Here is a 22,478-nt window from a genome sequence, read left to right on the forward strand (position 1 = left end):
GGATGGATGCAGAAGCTGCAGGGAACTGAACCAGAGGAATGTGGGTAACATTTGACTGGCTTGGTCTGCTTGTGGGGTTCCTGACAGTGGGACTTGGATTTATCCCTGGTGCATGAATTGGCCTTTTGGAGTCCACTCTCTATGGTGGGATACCTTGCTCAGCCTTGATACAGTGGGGAGGGGCTTGAGCCTGCCTCAACTTGATGTGCCAGACTGGCACAGCCATAACTGAATGGAATGGCAGAAGTAATAAAGTCAGCACAGCTGCTTGACAAAGATCCAGCAAAGCTGAGCCACATGATGGCTGCCATGTCACCTTTGGTTTTCATCTCCATCTGTTACATACTTGGGGCACTTTTCATATTTGTACAATGTAGCTAGAGTTTTCCTGCCTGGCCCACCTCAGGACAAATCTCTGTCACCCGCCAGTCCCACAGCCATTCAGACCCAACCAAGTAAACACAGAGACTTATATTGGTTACAAACTGTATGGCCATGGCAGGCTTCTTGCTAACTGTTCTTACAGCTTAAATTAATCCATTTCTATTAATCTATACCTTGCCACATGGCTCGTGGCTTACCGGCATCTTCACATGCGGCTTGTCATGGTGGCGGCTGGCAGTGTCTCCCCCACCCAGCTTCCTGTTCTCTCAATTCTCCTCTCTGTTAGTCCCGCCTATACTTCTTGCCTGGTCACTGGCCAATCAGTGATTTATTTATTGACCAATCAGCAACACATTTGACATACAGACCATCCCACAGCAGTACAATTTGAGGATATTCAGTTGAGGGAAAATTCCTTATGAATCAGTTATGCCTTCACCAAGGAATGCTGCTTCTAAGCTTACCCAGGAAAGTCCTGAACACGCTATTCCCCCACACATACTTTGAGGGAGATATCCTTATCTACTTGAAGGTCTTCATTACACCTTGGAGGTTGTGACATATAAAGGTCTCTTTATGAGGCTATGAGACATTCTTGAAACATCTGTCCCTCTACTTGCACAGGAAAAAGATATTAAAAACAAAGCAAAATCAAAAAGGTCAACAAGATTCAGTGGGCTAGAGGAATTGTCCGCAGTTAAGATTACAAGCCTCTTCCCACTGTACACTCAGACAATTACGTGGCATACAACTCTGCCCTACATAGAAACATATTGATAAGTAAAGTATGGAGTGAAAAGATGATAAAAGTATGAGATGTTAGGACCTCCCTCTCTTAGAAGTTAGCTCATTGTAGAACCACTATAATGTCATATGGCCAAAGAACAACAGAATGCCAGGATTAAACATATAGACAAATTCTATAAGGATATAAATGTGAGTATTGATTGTATTATGTCAGAATTTGAATAATAACTGCAGCATCTTTAGCCTGAGGATTTTTCCTGGGCACTCTGACCACTAAGAGTTAATAAGAAATTGTTTGAGACATAGCAAAATGCCTAGAGTGGTTGAAGATTTTTGTTTTGGTCTAGTGTCCTTGAAGCAACCAAAGCAACCAGCCAGAGCACAGGCTGTCATATGCCTCTAGATTCTCAAAAATTGGGTTATGGGGTTTATGAGTAAAAATGATAACTCTGTTTATTAATGATGTCAAAACTTGGAAATGATTGGAAATGATAACTCTGTTCTTTTATAGTTTATTAATGATGACTAAAAGATGAGCAAAAGGAAGTGAAACACATGTTCAAAAACAAAAATGGTATGATCTATGTTTTGGAACATCATGAATGTATTCCTGCTAACTAAATTCTGTATAAATAAAGAAACACTCTGGCTGCTAGTTAGTCAGGCTGCAAGATTCTCCCGACCACCACGACCTGGCTCACTTCCTTCTCCTGCTGACTCCTTACACCACAGGACCCATCCACGGCTGGGAATGGCTCCCTGCACCAGACCTTGTTGACACCCCATGGGAGGCCTTACCTTCTCTGAGGAGTGGATGGGAGCGGTGGGAGGGAGGTGGGGAGAGTAGGAGGAGGAGAGGGAGGGAGAAGTGTGGTTGGTATATAAAATGAAAAAAATTAAAAGAAAATAATATATAAAAAAGAACATAGTTTTATATAAAAAATATAAAATTGTCTTGCAAAAGAAATAAAGATACATCTTGATTTTAAAAAAAAGAAGTTATATGATACCTGCAAGCTTGGAACTTACTATATAGTTTTACTCCATGCATTGTGAAATAGAATAGCTATATTTTTTCCTATTTCTTTGTGTTTTAGGAAATTACAATGAAAAATGTATTCAATAGATTTTAGCACTTTCTTTGTTTAAGGAAGTTCACATAACTGTTTATAGAATAGCATAAATATTTCATTTCTAAGATACATACATGATAATTGTATTTATTTTGTTTTAAAGTTGCTATTGATAACACATAGAGTTATAAACCTTAAGCATTTGAATATCTAGGTATTTAAGTGTATGTGAAATTTTGTTCTGATTATTTATTTATTTTGACCAAGTTGTACTTCCTAAAGTTTGATTGAGGAAAACTATGATGGATAGGAGTTTAGATACAATAGTAAACATGCCCCAAATATCAGTTACTTAAACAACCCAAGTTTTCACCCATGTTACACACCATGGGAGAATTAGCAGAGCTGACTGCTAACCACCCTCACTCTGAGACCCAAACTGAGGGACCAGCACCTGTCTCCAGCACATCTTAGGGGAGAGGGGAAATGGCAAATCCTTCCACACCTCTCAAAGCTTATGCTTGGAAGGAACAAGCATTAATTTTCTTCTTAGTTTTTGAATAAAGTCAGAATCACACACAGGAGGATCTCAATAAAGATAAAAATGAATTTTCAACAAAAGAAAAATTTTAAACTAATGTGTAGCCTATCTTAAACTGCTTTTAGTTTTTATAAAGAATATAGATAAAATAAATGAAAAGTGACTCCTCACTGCTACTGAGATGCACAAACCAAGATGAATAGCTTATGGATACATCAACTAAGGGAATACATCTACTTGAATGAAATGGCATCTAGAGGCAATGGAGAATAGAAATCAAGAAATTGCAAACTGCGTAAGAATTTGAAGATCCTGTGAGACATTCAATCCTTAGACAGAACAACTCCGCTTACTAATCACCATCAAAAGCAAGAATTATCTGCCCCTGGGTTATGTTCTACTGGGAACAGTTTCTCCCAGGTGGTGGGCCAAAGAGGCTCTCAAGCTTGAGAGCTGGTGGTGCTTGTAATTGTTTTCTTCACTCTTGTAACCACAGCTGTGGTGACTATTCATTCAAAACTGCAAAGCCAACCCTGTAAAAGCTTTCATTTGAGATGTTTGCTTCCGAGATCCCAGTAGCAATGACATGGCTCACAGACGTAGCCCGACAGGAAAGTACAGTGACCACCGATTCAAGCTATTGAGTAGCATGGGTTATTGCTTCTTAGTTTTTGTTCTCAAACTTCCATGGGGAAGAGTTCATTCACCAATACCTCCATCACTCTTAAGGAAACTAGTGATGTGTATTATTTATTTATACGGTGCTTCTAGAAGCTTAGGTGAATTTATGGTTTAGTCAGATTGTACTTACATATTCAACATCCTTTTGATACAAAATATTTTAACTATATTCTGTTCCTCTAAAATTGTAGCTAAGCAGTGATCCTTGAGAAAGACGGAAAGTCAGTATGTATTTGAAACCAAACCTACTCAAGTTTATTAAAGATTAACATATAATTCCACAATAACTTTCTTGTACTTGTCCTATGTATTAGAGTCTAGACAAATAAAAACACATGCATAAATTTAAAGTAATTTTTAGGGAGTGAAAAATAAATTAGGAGGTTTTCTTTTTTCTATTATATAATTGGTCATTTTAATATCAAAAATTGATATATTAATAATTATCCAGGTATTTGTTTGTTCATGTTCTATTTACTTCTACTAGTAAAAAATTATTTGATATTTTGATGATCTTACATAATGTACACTCTTGACTTAAAACAATTATTTAAGTTCTCAATACACATACACACCCCTGTCCCTTGTTTGGGACCTTAGGGCAATAATAAAACTCACCTTAAGTTTCTAGAGTGAAAACACCTGGAAAATGGTTCTCAGAAATAAAATCTATTTTGATATAAAGTTATTTTTTATTTCTTTCAAGATTTACCTTTGAAATCATCTCCATTATTATAATAAAGTGATAAAAATATAAACATTTAAAAATAAATAACAGGAAAGTTACATGGGTTAGCCTCCCACACTCAATTCTGTCACAGATTTCAATGATGAAACTTTCACAAGAGAAGATGGTGAGGTCGTGTAAGTCCCTGGCTGCAGACTGAACGTGTGGGTGACAGTTTTCTGAGGGATAGCACAGTTTCAACCCTTGGGACTCCACAAGCTTGACAGAGTACTCATCTGCACCTGAAAATATTTTAAATTGGATGGAGCAGAGTCTCCTGTCTGGGTTATTGCTAGAAAATGGGGATATTTGGAAGTGTCTCTGAGATAAAAATACTCCTACCCATACCTCAATAGCCTATGCATAAAATGTGTAGAATTAGTATTCATATTGCATCATTCCATGATTATATAAAATGCCAGGGCTTTAAATACTAAAAAGTTAAACTTCATGCTATATGAATTATATATTAATAAAAAATCACATTAAAAAGAACAATATAACAGAAAATCACATTTTTCTTCTACAATTCAAATCCCTTTCCATGTTCTATACTGAACCAAATTTCTGGTACCCTCTACAACCAGTTCCTCTAAAAGCATGTGTCAGATTGACTTTGTTATTCTCAAGTGAGGAATGAATTCATAGCTCTTATTTTGATGGATTAAAAAGAATGCTCTTCCACATGAGTTTTTCCTTATCCTGGATTTTTTTCCTCATCTGAGAGCAAAAGCACACCCAAGGCTAAATGTCTTCTAAAAGAGCAACTTATTCATGCATGTTTATACAATGCTTTTCCAAGTGAACAATACCCAACAAATAATGGTATTGAATTTCATAAATGTCACTGGGCAATTAGACCCTCAAGTTCAGAAAGCTTTAAGAAAACATCTCAACTGTGTTTTTGTTGTTTTTAATGTATTGAACTGAATAAAGCTAAATTGGAATTGAACAACCTGAAATACAGAAACAACGTGTGTGTGTGTGTGTGTGTGTGTGTGTGTGTGTGTGTGTGTGTGTACCCACAAGAAGAGAGAGAAAGAGATAGAAAGAGAGAGACAGATTGTCCTTGTCCAGAATTTTCACTGATCTGAGTGGAGTTTACCAGTTTTGAAAAAGCAACAATCTTTCTTCTTTCAGTGATCTCAGCCACCTTCTTCCTAAGGTCCATGTGGATGGCATTCATTTGCCTCACACTATTAGAAAGTAATGACAAGACATGGCAATTGACTTCACTCACCCCTTCCAGAACAAAGCAGGTCAGAGCCACTCTGGCACTTCCTGGTGCTCTCCTCAGCTGACAATGGGCAGGACCGTGGGTGTTCACAATTCTTCCCATACCAGCCTGCTCTGCAGTCACATCGTCCACAGTTACACTGTCCATGACCTTCATAGTAAGGGGGGAGGAGACCACATGAAGATTATGTAACCAGAGATAGTTTATAGCTTTTATTCTAGCAGTGACTTTCAGAAGTAAGTTAGGATCTTAATTTATACACCACTAACCATTAAGTCAAAGGAACATTTTTTTCTCAAATATTTAAACAACTGATGTACATTAATAGATCGAAAAGAATAAAGAAAAGCAACAAGTATGGATAAAACAAATGGTTTAATAAGGTTTTAAATTTGAGTCTATCAGATTCTAGATAAATGTGATTGTATTGGTCTACTGGGAAGTAAATGATATATTTGATGGATTTGCCAGTTAATTCATGTGAAGGAGAACTATAGGAAATAGAACACAATCATTTTTTGAAGTAGTTCTTTTTTCTTTCTAATGAATCACTCAACTGATCTATATCTACTTAAAAGAAATAGGAGCCACAAACTGACAACAAAGCCATGAAATCTAGAATTAGGGAGAAGTTGAGATCCCCATTCATGAACTTTACTAAGCTATTATACATATCCTTCATCCATTGATCTAGCCACAGCCCCTTGTTTCTAAACCTTGGCTATTATGAAAAACAGCACACAAGCAGGTAATGAAGATACCACTTCAAGATAATGATTCCATTTCTTTTGGAAATGTACTCAGAAACTTTTTTCTTCTGTTTCCTCCCTCCAAAGTCACACATACACCTGTCTCTGCTCTCTTTTGAATTCGTGGCCTCTTCTTTCCTTAGAAATTATAAAATTCACATTGTGGAAGTTTTTTAACCATATACTGGCCTTGTTCTTTACAATGATAATATTATGGGTCAGAGTTAAATGGTATAATAGTGAATATTAATTTATTAATTAATGATTAATAATAATCATTAAATGTAAATATTTTAAATAATAACTTGAATTCAGTGAACATTTCTTGAATCCCTGTTACATGATAATCTGTTCATCAATGTGCTTTCATCACTAATTCTCTATAATTGAAGAAGATATGTTGTTGACAAATACTTATGATTTGTGAGTATTTAGTATTTTGATCATTTAGATCTTCCAACACAAGAATTTTACTTTCTTTTTTTGTACTTATTGAAAGTTACATTTCAAAAATCATTTAGTTCTGTGGCATGTTTGCAGTTTATCTCAGCTTAAGAAATTAGTTTTAGTTCTTAGTTTTAACTGTCAACTTTATTAAGTCTAGGGTCACCTACAAAAGAAGTCTCAGTTGAAGGATTCTCTAAACAGATTGTCTCGTGGGCACGTCTGTGGAGGGACTGTCTTGATTTTTAGTTGATATAGGAGGTCCTACCCCACTGTGGGAAGCACCATTCCCTGGGAAAATTTGACCCTGAGCCAAGTAAAAAGATAGCTAAGTGTGGGTCTGTGAGAGAGCTGGCAAGAACCCTTCCTCTATGATTTCTATTCCAAGTTCCTGCTTGAGTTACCACCATGATTCCCCTCAATGGTGGACTATGACCTAGAAGTGTAAGCCAAACAAATCCTTCCCATCCCTAAGATGCTTTTATCATGGAATTTGTCACAGCAATCTAATGAAACTAGAATAGCATCCTTCTTCTCTGCCCTCCTAAAAATAAGAACAATCAGAAATGTATGTATAAATAATTACTTTTGAAACAAAAAGCTTGAACACTTAAAGTGTAATTTATTCTGCTGTTTTATAGGAGCAAGTGGCTTTGAAATACTTGGACACAGGCAAGAGATTCAGCTCAGGGACTGTTAGATCTATAAGGACACAATATAAGACATACTGCCATTCCTAGCATAGTTGACATCTTTAGCATAAAATTGAAGGAATTGTTAGATTGGAAGAGAAGTCTTACTTATTCTTGGAAGTTTTAAAATGTAAATGTCTGAGCAAAATATCTAGTAGAGGAAAATGTCATTATATCCCTAACTTACCCAAGAGGGTACCACCTGCTGCTGTGACCTACAGGAATCATAGTCAGGGAGAATCCTCCCCTATCACACACAGAGGAAGAGCCTATCCAACCCAGAAAGGACAAAAAGAAGCAGACACCTTGGAAACAGGTACAGAGAGAAAACAAGGACTGCAGAGCAATAACATTATCTAGCTGAAGTCAGAACACATGCTTAAATTTTGTAATGGTTATTTTCTGTCTGAAGTTCATTTGTATGGCAACATTAACAAAGATCCAGATATGATAGCACACACCATTAATCCCAACACTGGAGAGGCCGAAGCACAGGCAGGCAGATCTCTGAGTACAAGGCCGGCTTGATCTTCATAGTGAGTTCCGGATCAACTAGAGCTACAGAAAGACCCTGTCTTGGGTGGGGGAAAGTGGCATAAAAGAGCCTAAAGATGGCTGTAAGTTACTAAGAAGAGATTTTTAGAACACAAATCTGATCCAACTACTAACAAAAGAAATTAGATTAATTATGGAGGGATTAATGTTATTTTTATTCATATTTTAAATTACATTTATTTAGTGGGGGGCAGGTGCACACATGGAGGTCAGAGACCAACTTGAAAGGAATCTATGTTTTTCTTCCTTAATATGGGTCCCAGGAATTAAACTAATACAAGGCTTGCTGGCAAGTGCCATTTCCCACAGAGTTACGCTGATGGCCCCTCAACGCCATTTAATAAATTGCACATGCTCCTCACCTAGAAAAAAATCACCTTGGAAATTTTGCCATTAAGCCCTCATATTCACTTTGTTTCTTACTGGGTCTGTTTTGTTCAGTTAGTTTTAATCCTCTAAGCCTTTTCCACCTTGGTGCGATGGCAGTGCCATCTTTCCATGCCATTGTTATTTCTGTGTCCTTTACAGGGCAGAGGAGAGTACAGACCGTGATCTGCACCACAATTTCTGTTGTACCTGCAATACTTGGTATTACAAAGTTCTTGAGGATGACTCCCATGAATTTAGATTTCACCTCCAGGCATGTCAACCCTAGCTTTTAGCTATTCAAAAGCCTCTACAATCAGTCATTTACTCATCCATATGGGTTAAAAGACTGTGTCATGGGTGTGACTGGCTCTGAGATCACAGGCATTGCCCTTCAACAGGAAGTGCCAAGGTGGGAGAACACTGTCTGGCTCAAGATGGCTGCTCACTCTCCTGAACCATCTGGGTAAGTATATGTGTTTTCTCTTTCATTTTCCCAAAAGGATTCAATATTAGCCAAAAATGTTTAATCTGGGAGACATTAAAACAGGAGAGCAGTACCTAAGTCATACAAGATGTATGAAGTTCTCCAGAGCTGGTGAACACACAGCAGCTGGTGTAAATGATGAAATCTTAAAGTGGCATATTTTCTCTTTTATTAATGTGGGGGAAGCAATATATCCTAAGTCAAATATACCAATGAGGAGCACACAAGAAGCAAATACAGAATCATAGGGAAGTTTTTGTAAATCCAGTCTACAATGATGAAAGATGGAGTTAACACGACAGTGCTAAACTGGGTGCGTTGCTTCGGTCTGTAATCCCAGCACTCCAGAGGCTGACACAAGATGACTTTTTCTAGCTTAATGTCAATCTGGGCTACACAATGAGTTCCAAGCCAGACCTGCCTATGGAATGAGACTAAATCTCAAAATAAATAAATAAATAAATTAGACAAGAGTACCCTTGACTAATTTAAACATTTATTTAAGATTAACTGTTATACTTTTCAAACATGAGTTTTACTTCTCAGTAGTGAAAGCTCTTCTCATGTCTTGATTTTAAGAAGTATGTTCTATGCTGTCAAAATAAATTTAGAACGTTAGCAATTTCATTCTAAATAAAACTGTGCATTTCCTACAAAAGATTTTTTAATCCATATAGTCAGAAACTCATTTAGAAGTGTAAAGTATTGACACCAGATTGCCAGGAAGTGGCTGAGTCAGAAAAGTACTTGGAAGAACAAGGTATTAGTACTGAGTCCTAGAGAGGAAACTACGAAATAACACTGTGGTCTCTTTTCTGGAGTTAATAGTTCCTCAATTCCAATCAAAAAGCCCAGCTAAAGAGAAAGGGATCATTGAGCAGAAATAAATTCAGGAAGATAAAAGTTTGGTTTTGATAAAAAAGAATTTGAAGTAAAAAATAAATTTGTCATGAGAACCAGTTAGTCTAATACACTACAACATACAATTAGTTTTTTTAAGGCAAATATGGGAGAAAAGGCTTACCATAAATAAAAATAGGTGTTTTACACTTGACTGAGATGTGCCACTGTCCTTTCCTAGGCCTCATCAGAATTTAATCTGTCTTTCAAGTAGACAGAACCAAAAAGGACTCTTATCACACTGATCAGAACATAATGCTTCCAGGTGAGTTTGTCAAATCTGTGTATGTTTAAGCCTGTAGGAGTTAGTCTCATTTCTTCTAACAAATGTTCTTTAAACTGCATAGGCAGATCAACATAAGTATTAAAATAAGAAAACCATTCTCAGATACCCTGTACACATGTGTGCATGGACATATAAACACACACCTACCTGCACACATATACATGTACACACATGCATGGACACACACACATGAATACACACATATGCATGTATGCAAACACGTTCACACAGAGATGAATTTGAGTATAATCTACCTACTCCAAATGTAACTGCTGCCCAGGCTATTGCACATGGTCAAGAAGGTTCACAGAATGATTCCTAATCCAGTAGCGTGATGGCCATTCAAGGAAGGTACCACAAAGGCTATTCTAGGATGAGTGTGACAGACAAACCCAAATTTCAATTGTGGATTATGTTCTCTTGAGTTACAACATTTAATTCTAAACAAACCAAAAAACAAACAAAAAAAATCAGTATAAATTTAGCTAAATATATTTTAAATATTTTTTGTCCTGGAGAAAATATTTCTTTTCTTTTCTTTTTTTTTTTTTTTGTTTTTCAAGACAGGGTTTCCCTATGTAGCTTTGTGTTTTTCCTGGATCTCACACTGTAGACCAGGCTGGCCTCGAACTCACAAAGATCTGCCTGCCTCTGCCTCCCGAGTGCTGGGATTAAAGGTGTGTGCCACCACCATCTGGCCTCTTTCTTTTTTAATCTAAAATAAAATTTATTTATTCTGTGTTTTACGCATCATGTATCTTGATCCCATTCATTCCCCATCCCTTCACATCTGTCTTCTGCCCTGCACACCTCTCCCCCAAATAAAACAAAATTCAAGAGAAAAAAATGAAGAAAATAAAATGAGAAAAATTTTAAAAAGGGAAGGAATTAAAAAATCTCGTCATGGAAGCTGCAGTGCAAACCAAGTCGACTCATATACCCCTTGTCCATACATTTCCACTGCCAAGTATTCATGGCAGAGTCGTCGGTCTGGTTTGAGGCCCCTGGCCTCCACTACATGTTCGCTGCTGGGCCCCGACTAGGACTCTTCCTGGACATCCTGCTGCCACCCTGTGTTGAGCAGATCCTGCAGCTTTGAGTCTGTGGGTCTGGTCCCTTTGTGTGCTCCAGCAGATCATAGATGAGGTGAATGTTGGGGCATGCCAAGTCAGAACCCCAGGTCTGGGCATGAGCAGCTGTAGGGTTGGTCTGCCACATAGGAAATGGGATAGCTCTCTCAAATGCACATGGATATAAACCTTGATGGTTACAAGTAGCTACTTAAAATTGACACAAAGGCCATCAACAGGGAAAAATTTAGGGAATAAGGTACGTATAGCTAATTATTTATATAACTTTTATTTTTTAAATCTATTTCTGTATTAATTTTTTCCATTCAAGACAAAGTAAAATGCTATATTTAGTAATTTCCTTCTATGTTTTTCTTGATGCTTTAGTAATCTACCTTTACAAATTTTCCCAAATAATATAGTTTTATCATACTATCCCATTTTCTAAACTAATACAGCCCACCTTATGCTTCCATCAATTTGGTATATTGAACAAGGACAAAGGTTAAGGACATCCTGGAGTATACTGTTCTAACTCGGGGGTTTGGGAAATAGAATGGTGAGAAGTCATTCAGAATCTTGGAGGTAGAGAGGTGACTCAGTAGTTCAGAGAAATTGTTGTGTTTTGAGATGACCCAAGCTCAATTCGTAGCGCCCATGTTGGGCAATTCACAACTGCATGCAACTCCAGTCTCAGAGGATACAATGCTCTATTTTGGCCTCCAAGGACACTTGTACACACATCACACACACACACACACACACACACACACACACACACACACATACACACGAGAGAGAGACAGAGACAGAGACAGAGACAGACAGACAGAGAGACAGACAGACAGATAGACAGAGAGAGAGAATAAAACAAAAGTTAAAAAAACTATTTCAAAATCAGGAAAGAAACTAAGTAAAGCTAAGAGTGTAGACAGTACTAATATTGACATTCGGTTACACCCTTGTCAGCTCAGTCATATTCTTACATTCTTACCTTGAAGAAATCTCTGGAGCATGTTGCTGCTGGGTTCTTTCTGTGTCATCTCACAAAGGTATTGGCATACTTGAAAATCAAATGTATACCATTCTTCCTACGCTATGGTTGAAAGAGGTAATTAGGAAATCTGCAGAATCTAATGGTACTCAGCATAATACAAAGAATTCAACAGGTACAGAGAGAATTCAAAAATCCTCCAGCAACTGATGCCTGCCCTAGGTCATGATGAAGTTCAGAAAAAAACTGAGCTTTATAAGAACTTGGGCATCCATAGTGTAGTTCCTCCTCACACAGTAAAGTTTAATAACAGCATTTGCATCTGCTGCAGACTAAAATTACATGAGTGCTTGGGCTACATGCATTTTTAGATGACAATGTCAGGGTGAATACTGTCAAAGTACTTAATTCCCATGAAATTATTTCCTTTTCTGTTAAAATGTAGGTAATGTCTCCCTTCCTGAGTTGGTGCAAAAATCAAATGTAATGAGCTGTAATTGCAGAACTCTGTAAGTGTCTGACCAAGTAAGGATCTCTGCTCATGTGAGTTTCTTCTTTTCAAATTTCTTTTTTTAAGTGGAAGCCACACTGGCCATTGCTGTGGGATGTTCTGTATGGCAAATATGTTAATAAATAAAACACTGATTGGCCAGTAGCCAGGCAGGAAGTATAGGCGGGACTAACAGAGAGGAGAATTAAGAGAACAGGAAGGGAAGGAGGAGACTGCCTGCAGCCACCGCCAGGACAAGGAAGATGTAAGGTACCAGTAAGCCATGAGCCACATGGCAAAGTATAGATTAATAGAAATGGGCTGAGTATAAGAGTAAGAGCTAGACAATGATAGGCCTGAGCTAATGGCCAAGCAGTTTAAATAATATAAGCGTCTGTATGTTTATTTTATAAATGGGCTAAGGGACTGCCGGGGCTTTGTGGGACCCAGAGAGAAAACGCTAGCTACAAATGGTGCCCAACATGGCTCATTCCCTCTCTAAACCCAGACATATTGCTAAAAAAAATAAATAAATAAGGTTAAGAGATTCTTGTGTCCCAAATCAAAAGAGCCCTCTGGTGTGGGACACAAAAAAAACCCAATATTTTTATTTAAAACAGGTTGATTATAAATGTGATCTCTTTCTAAAAAAAAAGGGGGGGGATATGTTATAGATATATAGGATATAGAGATGATAGGATAAAAGGGTAGATTAATGAACCTACTTTTAAAGAGCAACAACTTGTTTAAAATGTTTTACATTGGTATAGATTTTAGTTTATGTTTAAAATGTTTTACATTTGTATAGATTTTAGTTTAGTGATACAAGTTTAAACTTAATTTTGTTATACTGTATACATATTTCTATTCTCGTTTGAGGTATTATGTTTATGTAAGTCATATAGATTGTAGTGGATAATTAAAAATACAGATTAATAATCTTCTATGATAGTCAAACTTGTACCATGTTAGTTAAGTTTTCTAGGTATACATAGATATATTTCAGATAGACAGGTAATCTTCAAACACTTCAAAGACCTACAGAATATGGCATTTAAAATATTTTTTAAAATTTAGACTTTCTGGACAGTAAGACATGTCTGCTCCTGGCAGCACTGATTTACTTCAGAGAGGAAGATGGGCATCAAAGACACTCTATATGGAGTTTATCTTTGCCCTGATAAAAATAGCCATTTGGACAAGAAACTGTTCTTGCCTGGACTGCTTGATCAACTGGACATACAGGACCCATAGAAAGGTGACCACTGAACTTTGCTTGGCAAAATGGTCCTTTAGGTTCCTGCTTCACAGAGGAAACTGCCAGACATTCTATAGGACACAGAGAAAAATGATTGAGAGACTCTAGACCTGTGGACTAAAGACAGATGCCCCAGCTTTACAAGAGAACTTTGGATGACTGTCCAGGCTGTCAGCTGTCTCTGTCTACCCTACAAGACTCCCGAAAGTTGCTTGCATTCTTCTCCCATTTCTCAGGTAGTATTATATCCTTCTGAGGTCTTTGATGCAGTTGAAGCTAGATATAATTTTCCTTAGTTATGATAAAAGATAAGTTAGATATAAAACCTTAGACTCACAAATATAAGATAGATACGATATCTTCTTTAATTTCGCCAAATAGACTAGTTATTATAAATAGACTAGATATTATAACTGTAATTCTTGCTTGATAATTGTTTTGTTATCTGTAATTTTACTATGTAAAAGTTAAAACCTTCCTTTTTAGAAAAAAAAAGAAAAGGGGAAGTGCTGTGGGATGTTCTGTATGACAAATATGTTAATAAATAAAACACTGATGGGCCAGTAGCCAGACAGGAAGTATAGGTGGGACTAACAGAGAGGAGAATTAAGGGAACAGGAAGGGAAGGAGGAGACTGCCTGCAGCCACCGCCAGGACAAGGAAGATGTAAGGTACCAGTAAGGTACCAGTAAGCCACGAGCCACGTGGCAAAGTATAGATTAATAGAAATGGGCTGAATATAAGAGTAAGAGCTAGACAATGATAGGCCTGAGCTAATGGCCAAGCAGTTTAAATAATATAAGCATCTGCATGTTTATTTTATAAGTGGGCTAAGGGACTGCTGGGGCTTGGCAGGACCCAGAGAGAAAACTCCAGCTACAGGCCGTGTTCAAACCACTTCAGCCAAAGAAAGAGAAAACACAATTACACACTAATGTCTTGTTGGTCACGTCACAGCGGACCACTATCACTTCTTCCTACCTCTGTCTGCACCCACAACATGAGGCCACATATGAAGGATAGATCATTCTCTCTCTTCCACTTCCAATCCCACCAGCCATGGAGCCATAACTACTCAACCACCTTTCCCTGGAATCTACTGGTTAGAAAAGAGTGGAAAATGGGAAGAAAAAGGAAACGAGGCAAAAGGGAGTAAAGAGGTTAAGTTAAGAAAACATGAATTTCTAGAGACACTCCACCTGCTTAGCTTAGGAGAGTAGCTCTAAGCCTGAGCAACATACCACAGGAACTGAGTTTATGAAAGGCTAAAAGGGTCAACTATGGAATCATTTATCACCTTCATCTATTGATCCATCTCCACAGAGTGTGGGGTGGACTAGCTCACAGTACAATGAATGATCACTACAATGCAGTAATTATGAATGACCAAGCCCATTCAGATATCAGGATCAAGAGATCATATGGATCTAACAAGGGAGAATGAATTCATGAAAAAAGAAGAGTGACCATCATATCAGCATGTCACAAACTTTCTCTCTCTCTCTCTCTCTCTCTCTCTCTCTCTCTCTCTCTCTCACACACACACACACACACACATCTTATTTAATCATTTAATTTGTCTTCTCATTTTATATAGTCTATAATTTGTGTTTGCCTCCAGAAAGCATTAAAAACTCAATGGTGTTTCATGGACCCCATTATAATTTAACTTCCAACTCAATGTTCACAACCTTAAATTCTCAATTTTAGCCTCTTCCACATTCAGTAGGATTTAAAAAATTAACACCTTTGGCTTGCTGTTAGTCTCACAATGTCCCAAAACAAATGTGAAAATTTTTTTCTATAACCAACCAATGTAAATGGCACCAGCATTTGCTCAGATAACCAAGCTAGAAATGAGATGATGACAGCCTTCTGTCAACATACATCACAAGCTCCCCATTGACTATGTAACATTATCATTCTACAGCAAGCCAGCTTTCCCCTTAGTAATCTACTTCCTTCCTCCTACATTCTCGTCATTTCACTTTTGTCCCAAGTGAGTATTATATTCCTCCCCTCCTCCTGTCTAGGATGCCCTCTTTATATTTCATTATCTGAAGGCCTACATTTAAAACAGAATTCCACATCTGTGATCCAGTAGCACCTTGCCATGCATGCCTACCTCTGTGAATAGACATATCTCCATAATTAGACTACTAAACAAGCTCTTGTCCCCACAGCCTCCATGTATGCTTAGCATATAAAAAGTATTCAGTAACTGTTAGCTTTTTAAAATAACCAATGTAGTGACACTGATGATACTGGAAAGCACTCACATTATATAATAAGTAACAGAAAAATTCTCAAAAGATTATGAGTAAAATGTGCTCTGATGCTTGAGGGGTTTTCAGAGGAGGGAGTCCTGCAGGAGAATGTTCTGGAAGCAGGCTTTCCCCAACCTGTGAAGTTACACAGTCATGATTATGTAGGACAGCTTTTTTATCTCCCTTTGCTGGCAAACATTCCAGAAACCAGAGGAGCTTTCTTTTTACCTGCACGTACCAACCAAGCAGTCAGGTTAAAGAAGCACACATACATAAAGTATCTCTGTCTTTCAGATTATTAAGCAAAAGAGCTTGGAATCTTCAACTTCACTCCGGAAGAGTGCATACATGTGTATGGGTGCACACTCCTGTTCTTGTATGCATGGTGACCAGAAGAGGACATCAATTATCCTCTATAGCTCTCTGCCTTGTTCTTTGAGATGGGGTCTCTCAAATGAACCTGGAACTAGGCTGGAGTTACAGGCATGCAGACAGCCATGTCTAGCTTTTTTTTTTTTGTGGGGTGGGGGGCATTCTGGGACCTAAACTCAGGGTCTCTTGTTTATATGGTAAGTGCTGCTACCTACTGAGTCATTTCTCTAGTCCCCAGATATTTTCTTCCTCTTGGTCTGTATTTTGCGAACTCTATGAAGTCCCAAGACATGTTTACTTCCTTCATTCACTGCTGGACTCAGTATCCGAGACACAACTCACAAACTGGAATACAGTATTTGGTCCATAAATGTTTAAAATATAAAATATTTGGGTCATTAACACATATTCAATTCTACATTTCACAATAGAGTAATTTTAGCAAAATTCTATCAGTTTATGAATATATCATCCCCAAGACTGTATTGTCCTAACATCTGGCATGTGTTTCTCTTGCTGTCTTTTGCTGATGGCCAGCAGGTCTGCTAGTTCTGCAGTCTCAGAGTTGAATGGAACAAATATTTGGAGCTAATGGATCTCCTCAGCAAGGGATCAGGCTAATTTTAAGAGTGTAGGTGGGTTTCATCTTGAGCCTTTGCAGAATGTCTGAAATCTCTAGAGGTTACATGCATCACTGAAAGGAGCACGGCAAAATACAGAAAGCCTAGAGATCCAAGTTCAGCTTCTCTGTATAGGTGAGATTCAGAATGATTCTGTGAGATGAGGAGAATCAGGAGCTACTTTACCTGAACAGAAATCATCAGAATACCGATCATAAACGGCTCTGCAGTCCCTTTCATCGCACTCACACGTGTCCCCATGAATGTCTCCCCAGTCCCCAGTTGGATCAACATCATGGCAAGAACATTCACCACAAACACATGTTCCTAGATGAGAAAAAAATTAATTTTATGGCAATCCAGACAAAACAAAAAGTATAAAGAAAGCATCTTGCATAATTATTATTTAAAATGTTGATTCTTTTATATTTCAAAATAAATATATTTAGATAAAAATATTCTAAGAAGGGGAAAACCATCTAAAGTTGATGGCAAAGATTTCTTAATAAATAAAAGTTACCTATAATTATGTGATATTATTTGATATGCCATTAGCATTGTGTTAATTTCTCTCAAAGTTAATATTAAAACAATTCATATTTTTGTCTGCAAGAAACTTAGAAACAATTTGACAAAAAAGTGAAGGTAAAAGCAACAGAAGAACTAGCAAACTCAAAAATCATTATCATCAACATTTTGTGAAGTAAGATGTAAATGACTTTAGAGTTTGAGAAGTGGTATGTGAATGAAGTGTTAGGAGTAGGAAGTGTGGATATACCTGGAAGGGGAAATTCTTTAGCCAGCCCTAGAGGTAGAATCTAAGGAAACTGAGTATGGTGACAGATCAGGATGGTAGGGTCCTGGGCGCCTATGAAGGAAGACTATGCAAGTTTGTTAAGTCAGATGAGGCTGGATTAGAGAAGTAGCTTGAGACAGAACTGAGAGGTGTCACCGTGCAGGTGGGAGATTTTGTGTAGAAAGTATTTAATTGCCAATAATATTTTCTTTACATAGATTGTTAGTGGTCAGTCTTTAGGTAGGTAACAGGCAAATTATTTGGGACTAAAAAAAGTAAATTTCTTCATTGCTTCTTTAAATAAAAATATCAATTTGATAAAATTGATAAAAGTATCATTTTGACTAAAACTTTAAATTACAAAATAAAGTCATAAGATATGAACAAATTTGTCCTTATCCAAAATATCTGAAACACAATTATAAAAGAAAAAAGTGAAATATATTTAATTACATGCAAGTCTGAAATTTGTATTGGAACCAAAACAGCCTAGAAATGCCCTAAAGACTAAAAGAGTAGAAGCAAGTTATCCATATGTATGCACGTAGAAAGCAAAAGCTTACCCAAAAAACGTATAATCAGTTCTTAGGCATCAAGTCATAAAGTGTAAATATACCTAACATAAGAGAGGTAAAGACAGAGAACAAAAAATATCATAGAGAATTAATGATAAACATGACAAGGGCTGACCATGCAAACAAATATTGCTAAGAGCTGGGGGTGAGACCATAAAAGTGAGTTAAAATTATTTTGGATGTTAGATTATCACTGACAATGAAGTATGCATAATCTGGAGGCTTTGATGGTGTGGGTAGATATACTACAAATGTTCGGTATGAAGCTAATCAGATACAAAGGATTTAGGCAGAAGAGACATGCTTATGAACACAAAGTGAGTTAGTGAGATTTGTAGTGGGAAGCAATTCATTCACATAAACAGTGTTTCCCTTGCTTTTTTCTTTCTTGTTTGTGGTAAGCCCAGGATTTTTGACTTCCATTTTCTATAGACTCTTAACTCTCTATTTATCAATATTTAAGACACTGTGTCAAGGATTTCCCTATGAACATATGAGCATAGTCTATTAAAATGACTTGCACCTTTATGGAAATTGAAAAGAAAGCTTATAGCTTTCTATTTTAATGGTTTTAAAGAAAGCAAAAAAAGCCACTTGTTTATCACCAAGTAGACAATGAAAAACTAGCATGGCTCTCTTTTATCAACCTCCACAGTGAAGGAAAAATATCTGGTATTTGCAATATACAAACAAATGACCCCACTTAAATTGTGCTGATGAGAAGGTTCAGTGAGTAAAGGCATATACAGCCATGTGTGACACCTGAGTCTGATTGCAGGGCCCACATGGTAGGAGAAAACAGATTGTCACAAGTTGTTCTCTGGCCTTCAGAGGCATGCCATGACAAATGTACACCCACACACATATATACACAGACACAGAAAATACATTAATAAAATGTTTTTATTTTGATTTTATGCCAGTAATTAATAACTATAAATTATATTTGATATGCATAAGTATTTCTGCTTTAAGTCAGTCTACAATTCATGGAGCTATTTGTTACAAGGTTTCTATTATCAATTGTGTTCAATACATTTTTAGTATTGCACTCAGAAGTTAAGTTCATTTATACAAATTCTGCATTTCAGCCAAGCCTTCCATTACCAATAATTAAGACAGGAGGATTGTCTGACAACCCTCTGGATAATCAAACACTCATGCTGTAGATAGTTCTGTTAGTCAAGGAACATTAACACAGCATCTCCAGGAATTGCCTTTTAGCTGTGCTGTACCAGTTTTGGACAGATGCCAAAGAAATTCCAGTCCTCATGCTTACTATTTCCTCAGAAAAGCTTAAAGCATGACAGCAAATTTATTTTTCCTCATCTATTCAGTAAGGAAGAAGAACAAAAAGACTGTTGGTGTCAATATGGATTTCTAGCAAAGAAAGTGATTATGGATAACGATGCTCCCACACTGAAGGATATACATCGAGATGAGGTCTTAACAGTGATGAGCTTTGTTTACCACCCAGTCACGTAGTAACATGTACGAGTGACACACCTCTGTTGCTGCAGATTTTGCCATCTGGAGATGTGCATCTTCGCTTGCTTTCCCAGGGGGTGATGTCACACTGGAATTCACATTTATCTCCATGCCAACCAGCCTCGCAGTAACAGTTTCCACAGTAACACTTCCCATGGCCTTTACCCAAAAAGAATTTTATACAGTGAGGAAAAAAGCAACTTTTCAAAGCAGCATTAACTTTCTATCTCTTCAAAATCATTTTTTGCCTTTGAAAATAACAAGGGCTCCCAGATCCTTACTGAAAATCATCAACTTATGTAATTTTCTCTCCCAGTTGAGCTTATATATGTATAATTATACAAATAAAGGCAGCCAATGTATCTTTGCCTTGGCCTACAAGGAAAGTGATTTAAGAGAAAAGCATTTGTAAAGAAATGACAAGAATGACTCTGGAAGTCCTTTACTCCACCATTTGAAGTTCATGCATTACTTAGATGTATGCTAGCCTTATTGTATGGATGTTTCTTGAAACAGTCATGAAAATTGTTCATTTGAAATCAGCCATTAAGAAAGTAGTAGTGCATATTTACTTAGATATTCTTTTTTCATGGCTGAAGCATTCTCAAACTAGAGGAAATATTTCATCTTTCCACTCTACAGTGTCCCACAAGCTATTGTGTTGTGGAATATTATTTAACTAGGGAAAGATGTGTTTAATTTGCTCATGCTGCAGAATATTACTTTATCTGTGCAAAAGTGTGTTACTTTTCTTTATGCTGCATTTGTTTAATTATGTAAAGATGTGTTGCATTTGTTTCACCTTGCCTGCCTACGGCACATTATTGGTCTAATAAAAAGCTGAATAGCAAACAGCAAATGGCAGGAGAAAAGATAGGCAGGGCTGGCAGGAAGAGAGAATAAATAAGAGGAAAATCTAGGTTCAGGAAGAATGAGAGAAGAAGGTGGAGAGAGAGGGAGATACTAGGGGCCAGCCACCCTGCCACCCATACAGCCATAGAGTAAGAAGGAAAGACATATAGAATAAAGAAAGGCAAAAAGCCCCAAGGCAACATATAGATAAACAGAAAGAGGTTAAGGTAAAAAAGCTAGCCAGAAATGAGCCTAAGCTAAGCCAAGCATTCAAAAAAAAAAAAAAAAAAAAGTCTCCGTGTCATGATTTGGGACCTGTTTGGTGGCCCAAAAGAAAAAGCCTGGTACACACACTATTGTGTTCCACCATGTAGAAAGTTCCAAAATAAATCAATAAAATACAATGCATTCTTGGCTTCACAATCAAACTCCCACTCTGGTGTCAAGAGAATACAAATGAGAGCTAAGAATGTGCCAAAATGCCACACTACAGTGGCCACCTTGCTATAATCTTACATGTTCTCTTGTACATCCCACCAAGCCATCTGCAACGAACTGCCATCACTACACTTCCATCCTAAATGTCTATCTGACCCTCTCCAAATGGCTCCAAAATACTTACTTACCTTCCAGTTCATTTTCTATGTGCTCTTCTCTTTATAGTTATCCCACTCAAACATGGATGAGTGTTCTCTTTATTTTCTATTATAGACTTTCTTAATCATAAAAGTTTGTATTTTGTGAGACTCTGACTAAAGTATTTATTCTTCATTTTCCTTCTTCCAGGGCCATAATTCTGGGACGGCCATGGAAACATGTCTACTTGGCTACTTTTTAATTGCTTACTGGTGTATTTTTTACTGTAATATTATGGTATCCTTTATTAATGATTTATTATTATAATAAATGTTCATACTTTATATGGAGGTTCTTAGAATATTTATGAAATTCAATATTCAAAAAGGGGTTGTATAAAAATAATCATTAAGATAAGGTGTTAATTGTGAAAAGAAACAGAGTGGGGGTAGGCCTAGAGAAGAGGGGAAGTGAGGAGAGCTGGGAGAGTGGAGAGAGGAAACTGTGGTCAGGATGCATTGTATGAGAGAAGAATCTATTTTCAAAAAAAAAAAAGACAAGAGATTAAGTAGGAAAGAAAACTCATGTAAATCTACACTTTAATGAAGATACGGAAAATAATTCAAATGAAGGGTGAGAAAAGACTTTAAGACAACAGAAGAATCTTAAAATAAAATATAAGCTTCAGGATAACGCATATCCTAGGCAAAAAATGTAACTTTATACTGTATATATAAACGGATAATGGAAAATCTCTTTTTTCTGTGTAGTATCAATGATAGACTATAAAATCCTTTCTCAATAGATTGTTTTTATGTGAATGACACATGGAAAACTCTAGGATTCTGAGCAGCATCACTCCCACAGTGTTACTGGATGCTGGCAACTGTGGTTAGAGATGCTGCATGATGAAATTCCAAACAGTGGAAACACCAAGTAGCAAAGTTGAAAGTTAAACATATCCTATTGTATTGTTTCAAGTTATTTTTTAATTTGCATATACAAATAAGCTTTGCCTCAGAGATGTATATTAAAACTTATTGGTCCCAAAATATTTTCTTTTATACTTTTCTGATAGTCAGCTGAAAATAAAACATCCAGATTGTAAATACATCATGTCTGTGGATAATTTAACTGCAAAATCTTTTCAAAAATATTTTAAATAGAGTCTGGCCTAGAACAGTGGCTCAGAAGAGTTTCCTTTGCATTTGTTTTAGCCTGGTTGTGCATGCAGGTGACCAGAGACAAAGG

At 37.0% G+C, this 22,478-nt stretch overlaps 1 protein-coding gene across 1 annotated transcript in view; it reads right to left on the bottom strand.

Moving 5' to 3' along the window:
- Itgbl1 (integrin subunit beta like 1) overlaps positions 1–22,478 on the bottom strand; it is a 243,111-nt gene that overhangs the window by 105,709 nt on the left and 114,924 nt on the right. Inside the window, exons 5-7 of the mRNA XM_059273160.1 lie at positions 19,818–19,958; positions 17,127–17,267; positions 5,394–5,540 (exon numbers count right to left, since the gene is read on the bottom strand). Of these exons, the coding sequence (XP_059129143.1) occupies positions 5,394–5,540; positions 17,127–17,267; positions 19,818–19,958 (429 nt within the window). The remainder of the gene's footprint in view (positions 1–5,393; positions 5,541–17,126; positions 17,268–19,817; positions 19,959–22,478) is intronic.

Source organism: Peromyscus eremicus, chromosome 9 (assembly GCF_949786415.1).
Source record: "Peromyscus eremicus chromosome 9, PerEre_H2_v1, whole genome shotgun sequence".
NCBI classification, from domain to species: domain Eukaryota; kingdom Metazoa; phylum Chordata; class Mammalia; order Rodentia; family Cricetidae; genus Peromyscus; species Peromyscus eremicus.